At 38.9% G+C, this 7586-nt stretch overlaps 1 protein-coding gene across 1 annotated transcript; it reads left to right on the top strand.

Annotated features, from left to right (window-relative positions):
- Positions 1-1690: 1690 nt before the first annotated feature.
- IFNG (interferon gamma) lies at positions 1691-6593 on the top strand. Its single transcript, XM_030321641.1, has 4 exons — positions 1691-1897; positions 3094-3162; positions 3258-3443; positions 5938-6593. The coding sequence occupies exons 1-4, from the start codon at positions 1784-1786 to the stop codon at positions 6070-6072; spliced, it is 504 nt and encodes a 167-aa protein (XP_030177501.1). The 5' UTR covers positions 1691-1783; the 3' UTR covers positions 6073-6593.
- The last annotated feature ends 993 nt before the right edge of the window (positions 6594-7586 follow it).

The raw sequence follows: 7586 nt of genomic DNA, 5'->3' as shown, positions 1-7586 counted from the left end.
AGTATGAACCAAGGGGGTCTGGCTGACTCAGTCAATAGAGTGAGCGACTCCTGATCTTGGGGTCATGAATTTGAGTCTGACGTTGAGCATAGAGTTTACTTAGAAAAAAAAGTATGAACCAGGTTCTAAGCCTGAGTAGAGGATATCAGTTTAACTTTAATAAGGGTATTTTGGGAGAACCTGTGGAGATAATGGTTTTTATGTGGGGCTTGCATGGATGGGCATCACTCTGAGGAGCAGATGACAGGGAAGGGAACCCAAGGGCAAAGGAATAACATAAGCCAAGGTTCATGCTGTGTTCTTTTTACAAACGACTAATCATCTAACCTGCCTAAAGAACAACACATAACTTTTCTCGAGTGCTTACTGCATGCCAGGCAAAATTCTTAGCCGTTCACATGGATCATGTGATTTAACTTTCAACTGAAGCCTGGAAGGAGGTACTAATAGTCGTCCTGTTTTAAAGACGAAGAAACGGAGTCATAGGAGAGTTAAGAAGCTTCCTCCAAATCACATAGCCAGATAGCAGTGGAGCCAGGATTCGAGTCCGTATCCATAAACATAATAGTCCAGGGTTTAGAGCATGCAGGTTGAAATGCAAGGTGGGCTGGAGGGTGGAGGGCTTTCTGTACAATCCTGAAGTGTTTTACTTCAAAAGTAACTTACTGAGGGAGGAGAAAGAATCCTATTTTTTTATTTTTATTTTTTGTATTCGGAAGGCAAAGAAAAAAAAAGATTCTCCATTATTGTTTATTTGGTTATTAATCGACCATCTAGAGCTATACTGTTCAAAACCATAGCCTCTAGCCACATGTGGCTACTGAGCATTTGAAATCTGACTTGTCCAAATTGAGACATGCTGTAGGTGTAAAATGAAGGCTGGATTTCTAGGATTTAGTATGAGAAAAAAAAAGTAAAATATCTGAATAATAATTTTGTGTGTTGGTACATATTAAAATGATATTTTGGATAGATTGGTTTAAATACAATATATCTTAAACATTATTTTTCCCTGTTTCTTTTTACTTTTCTTAAGAAAGCTGCTAGAAAACTTTAATTTATCTGTTTACCTTAGATTATATTTCTATTGGGCCCTTTTGGTCCAGGGCAATGCAAAGCTGTGGTAGATATGTCACTAACCAACTTTGATGAAGGACTTCCTCACCACCTTGGTCTTTGAACCACATTCTTTCCTTGCTTTCTGGTCATTTGCAAGAAAAACTTTAAAAGGCACCCCCTTTGTAAAGGTTGGAGCACCCCTACAATTTCCTTTTTTACTTCCTCCCGACCACAAACAAACGATCCATGTGCTTTGTGGATGAAAACTCCACATTTTACAAGGGGAAAGGAGGGAGGTGCAAAAAAATTTCCAATCCCTGAATGGTGTGAAGTAAAAGTGCTTTCAAAGGATCCCACAAGAATGGTACAGGTGGGCATAATGGGTCTGTCTCATCGTCAAAAGACCCAGGGAGTTGAAAGGAAACTCTAACTACAACACCAAAATGCCACAAAACCATAGTTATTAATACAAGCTAGCATCTCTGCCTATCTGTCACCATCTCATCTGAAAAAAAAAAAAAAAAAAAAAAAAACTTGTGAAAATACGTAATCCTGAGGACTTCAGCTAGGTATAAATACCAGCAGCAAAAGGAGATGTAGTACATTTTTCTGATTGTCTGCTGGTCGGCTATTAGAAAAGAAAGATCGGCTAAATCCTTCGGACCTGATCAACTTCATCCCGGAGCTACTGATATCAACTACTTCGGCCTAACTCTCCAAAACGATGAATTACACAAGTTTTATTTTCGCTTTTCAGCTTTGTATAATTTTGTGTTCTTCTGGTTATTACTGTCAGGCCATGTTTTTTACAGAAATAGAAGAGCTAAAGGGATATTTTGTAAGTATGACTTTTTAGTAACACTCGCTGTGGTTGAGATGAATGCATGTTGACTTGGAGTTGTGTCTATGATAGGCTGCCATCTCTAGGCCATAGTCATCTTGAGGAGACTTGGTGTAATGTTGCCTGTTTACCAGAGGCGTTGTTTAACTACATGATCTAGATGTTGTTTTTACCCTCTGCTCAACTTGCTATAGAGATTTAGGGGGCATTCATCAATCTTCCAGAAGATGGGAATAATATGGGTATAAAGGACAGTGATGTCGATAATTTTGTGGTGAGAATCTATTAGATTGTGATGTTGGGTAGTGTGCCTATTGAAACAATGACTAGCCATCTAGATGATCAGAGTACGCTGAAAAATCAGGAATGATGGTAGCAATGGAAGGTCAGGGTTAGCATGAAGAATGGTAATCTGACATAATTAATGAAAGAATGTGAGGTCCTTAAGTTCGGGCTTAAAAAAAGATTACAAGTGTTTTGCTCCAAAAAATGGTTTCAAAGTTCTACTGCCGCATCTAGATGATCTAGGAATTATTCTTGAACTCAGTCACTCGCTGAGATTTTGTAGGAGTTATAATCTGGCTCCTATTAAAAAGGTTTTCATTTTGTTTTATGAGCTTTTTAAAATTTTATTTATGGTTAATTAAAATAGTTTTTGCATTTCAAAAATTTTGCTATTGGTCCAAAATGTAGCTATTATAACTGTAGCTGGTATACTTAATATTCAAGCATTCACAGGCTATTTATTCTCACATCGTCAAATCAAATCTCTCTCTCACACACACATTTGGAACTATCTTTTAAAGCTGACATAATGCCACATACGAGGGCACAGGTAGATGTTATGAAGACCAGTACCATAGGGGGGCAGTATTTTATAGTGATATGATTTGGCTGAAATTTTTTTTTTTTTTTTTAACTAGGCTTGAAAATACTTTCTTTTCCTTACTATAATTATTTGGGATAATTGAAGTATCACTGGTCTTCTTGAGTTCATTTGTAATATTGCAGTTTAAGAGTATACTAGAAAATAAGAAAGCTAAAATAGCATGATGGTGTTTGGCTATATCCAACACAACAGCTTTAATAGTGTTGAAAAGAAAATCAGCGAATATTGTCAGCACTAAAACTTGAAGTGCAGTTTTAGGGAAATTAATGGACTAATTGTAAACCATGTTTCTTTCTTTTTTTAGAATGCAAGTAATCCAGATGTAGCAGATGGTGGGTCGCTTTTCGTAGACATTTTGAAGAACTGGAAAGAGGTAAGCTGGGTATTTCCATTTGGCTGATTTTCTTGTTGCTTATTTTCTGATGCATAAATTCACATCGACCTCTCTTTGTGATCTTTTCTTCCAAGGAGAGTGATAAAACAATAATTCAAAGCCAAATTGTCTCCTTCTACCTGAAAATGTTTGAAAACCTGAAAGATGATGACCAGCGCATTCAAAGGAGCATGGACACCATCAAGGAAGACATGCTTGATAAGTTGTTAAATACCAGCTCCAGTAAACGGGATGACTTCCTCAAGCTGATTCAAATCCCTGTGAGTTGATCTTAATTCTTTCTTTGGTTTCATTACAGAGGATCTTGCAAAATACCTAATTTCCAGAAAGCTGATCAGCTACTGGGTACAGTTGGTAAAACTGTGAAATGAACCCATGGCCCAAACTCCTCCTTAGTAATTCCATTTGTGCTTTGGGGTAATTTTGCTAAGCCTGTACGGAAATCATTTAATTTTGTGATTTGGGGAAATGCTGGCATTGTCTCTGCAGTGCAAAGGCAGGTGAACGGACAAATCCAGTGAGGAGGAAACAGTGAAGGAGTCGAGGGGAGTATCGAGAAGCACTTCTCTCATCGCCCCTTTTTTTGTGTGAGGGAAATTCTCTTGCTTTGGCTGGGAGGCTGCAGGTCTTAATGGAGAGTGCAGTGGGGAGTAGGGGGTGGGAATGGAGAAGATTTGTGCCCTCCTCCCAGCTTGGCCACCAAGGAACCACGTGACTTCAGATGACTCACAGTCCTGACTGGTGCTCACTTTCCTCATCCTAGAGAGAGCCTTTTGGGCTCACTCTAATTTCTATGGTCTCCTTTGCTCTAAAACTGTATAATCACATGGATATAAAAAAGGGAATGAGATAGCAAAAACTATGGCCTTTGAAAAGGCACTAGGTGCATTCCCCTGCCAGGCTCTGGTCAACCCCTCATACTGTGCAGCCCAAGTAGCGGTAAGAAAGTGTTTTTGTTTTCAGAGAAGAAAACAGAATTTATATTTATGAAAAAATTGTTCTGTCAACTTTTGGATGCTAAACCGTCTCAGCTGGAGACCTCCGTCAGTTCCCAAGCCTTACCTGACGAAATTGTCTTGAGTCTTAAAGTTATGGCTTCTAGAAGCTGAAAGATAACTTTGAAGCATAAAGATGAATCACATTTTCCAAAATTTTATCTAGGAGACAAAGGCCTCCTGATTCCTCTGGGTGTGGCTTTGATGTAATAGATGTGAATGAGAAAGGGAGGGGTCCGGTGATGACTTACCCTCTCAAGATTTGGCAGCTGTCACTCTTCCTGGGCCTGCCTCTCACTTCTCTCAGATAAGCCCTCTCAGATCAGTGCTTGTTCTTCAGGATCTCTCTAGTCTCAAGGTGGTACAAAAGTGGTTTGGAACATTATCAGACCATTACTCTTGTCCACTGACAGTGTTTTCCAATGTTCAGTGGATCTCCTCCGGCCACATGCTAGAGCCTGAAAAAGTCCTCATTCCTGACCCAGTGCTGCCCCTGGCTTACTGTTCAGTCCTGGGTGAATCTCTTAGTTTCCTGGTGATACTTTGAACACCGGAAAGTAAAATTTATCACTTGCAAATGCAGCTCACAGAAACTTTTTTCTACTCTGCTGTAACTGGGCCTTGAAACAAAATCTGTGGGTCCCGTCCTTCCCGGAAGCTCCAAGCCTCCTGCTTCATGATGGGCGATTTTGAGTGAGCTGTCAACAATTGCGTCCTCTTGCTCCATTGCTAACATATTTAAGAATGCTATGTTTTTTAATAATTAGTTCTGAAGCCTAGATCCCCCTAGTTATTCTCAGAAATGTAGCAAGGTGGCCATAGTGTTTCCAGTATTAGAAAGAAAAATCGTGGCAGAGCCAAGATGAACGTAAATGCTCCCTATTTTATTAAACATGAATTCACCTAAATGGTCCTGTAGGTTAGAGTAAGGAAATAGTTCAGTTTGCCGGGATAGAAAGATGCAGGGAAATTTGCTGCAATTCCTAATTTTAAACGTTCATACCAGTCATTGATGACTGCCATGTAAATATGATTAGTGTCTATTTTTAATCCCATTGTGGAAGTGATGAGACTGAGCTAATTTGGGGGAGATGAAACATTACAGTATTCATCTGTCCTAGACTTGGTGTTTGCAAAGTACTGAACCTGTATTCATGGTTCTCAAACTTTGGTGAGTAACAGAGGGACCACACAACTTCCTGGGTCTTCTCTGACTTCATGTATCTGGGTCTCTGAGTTCTTCATTAGGTCTCCAGGTTGTTCTACTACATGCCAAAGGTGAGGACCATTGACCTATAGTAACTTATTTGATTAATCAAAGACTAATTAAAGTCCAAGGTGGGTAGAATCGGTAGAGAGCCTAGAGGTGATTGAAATAATCTCCTCATTGTTTCGATGAGAAAACAGAGGTTCAGAGAGGTTAAGTGACTGGTTCAAAGTCACAGTTATTGCACACACAGGATCCAAACCCACATTTTTTATCACTCCACCTCAAGGCTCTTTTCGCTATATAATTTCGGGAATTCTCTAGCAGTAAATTTAAGGATGTGTCATGTACCCCATCATATTACAGCACAACTGGCAATTTAATTACAGTTTTAGTCTTAAGTGAAGAAACCATCATTGTATATTAAGGTAATAAATTGACAATGAAAATCATTTTTTTTGAAGGAGTAATTCCATTTTCCTGATAGTAATAGCAGAATATCCTGATGGCTTGTATGCTTGATATTAATTTTGCTGCTTTCTTTTCCAACAGGTGAATGATCTGCAGGTCCAGCGCAAAGCAATAAATGAACTCTTCAAAGTGATGAATGATCTCTCACCAAGATCTAACCTGAGGAAGCGGAAAAGGAGTCAGAATCTGTTTCGAGGCCGTAGAGCATCGAAATAATGGTCATCCTGCCTAAGATATTTGAATTTTTAAATCTAAATCTATTTATTAATATTTAATATTTTACATTATTTATATGAAGAATATATTTTTAGCTCATCAATCAAAGTATTTATAATAGCAACTTTTATGTAATTAAAGTGACTATTAATATATATATTATTTATAATTCCTGTATCCTGTGACTGTTTCACTCAGCCCTCTCCCCTTCTTTTTCCTGACTAACTAGGCAAGATTATGTGATTTCAAGGCTAAATCTCAGGGACCAACTAGGCAGCCAATTTAAATAAGACTCTGTGGGTTGTGCATTTATTTCACTTGATGATACAATGAATGAAATGATGCCATCCAGTTGCTGCCTATTTGGGAACATGTCTGTGTTATGAGCCACTGCTCTAACGGCATGTCAGACAGCACTTGAATGTGTCAGGCGATATGACTTGTCTCCTGATTAAGAAAATAGCATTTCTTTTCATGCCTGGTGGTTCAGAATATCACTGACAACTATGACTGTACCCAAATGGAAAGTAATTAATTTGTTTAGTTTATGAATATTTAATATATATGAATAAAGTATAATTTCATAACTCTTCATGCTGTGTCAGACTTTGTCTAAGTGAGGACTGGGGTAAATGAACTATACTCTAAGGAGTTAGTAGGAAGAAAGTCATTTTTTAGTTGTGGAAACCTTAGAGTTGCGTTTAGCCCCAAATGTGGTGTTTCTCTCCACTGGCAATTTGTTGGTTTCCACTGTTCCATGTGGCAGCTGTTTGAGTTATCTTTCTAAAATAGAATTTAATTACATTACCATTTACTTTGGAGCTTCTGCCATGGAAAGTAATCCAAATTGTTTAGCTTGGCACGCAAAGATTTATTACTACACCTTCGTCAACTCCCGACGGCATCCTTTATCTAGGCCTCCCCCATCTCCGCTGTCCACCTTGGGCAAACACCACCGGCTATGGAATAGTGAGTGTGAGCTCTAAGGCGAGGGGTCTGGATTGGAATCTTGGTTCTGCCATTACAAGTCGTGTGACTTTTAATGAATTATAAGCGCCAGTTTCCTTATGTGGGAAAGAATAATTGGGCCTTCCTCATAATCCTGTGGTGAAAGTTCATTCTTTCACTCAAGAAATATTTATTGGAGCAACTACTATGGGTCTGGTAATGTTCTAGAGACTTAAGTTACCATCATGAACAAAACAGACAAAAATTCCTGCCCTTGAAGAATTTCAAATTTAGCAAGGGGGAGACAGATCATAAACCAAATACATAATATGTTAGTAAATTGCATACTATATTAGAAGGTGTTAGGTGCTGTGCAAAAAGGGTACGGCAGGATGGGGGAAGTGGGAAAACTTTACAGCTGAGTGGGTGGGCTAACGGGTTAAATGGAGTGGTTAGAGTTGGCTTCATTGAAGAGATGACTTTGAGGAAGCACTTGTAAGAAGCAAGGGAGGTAGCCATTCAGATTCCAGGCAAGGGGAATATCCTTACAAAGGCTCTAACGTGGA

The sequence above is a fragment of the Lynx canadensis genome, chromosome B4 (genome assembly GCF_007474595.2).
Source record: "Lynx canadensis isolate LIC74 chromosome B4, mLynCan4.pri.v2, whole genome shotgun sequence".
NCBI lineage: Eukaryota > Metazoa > Chordata > Mammalia > Carnivora > Felidae > Lynx > Lynx canadensis.
Note: the sequence above shows the minus strand (reverse complement) of the source record. Positions and strands in the feature narration are given on the sequence as shown.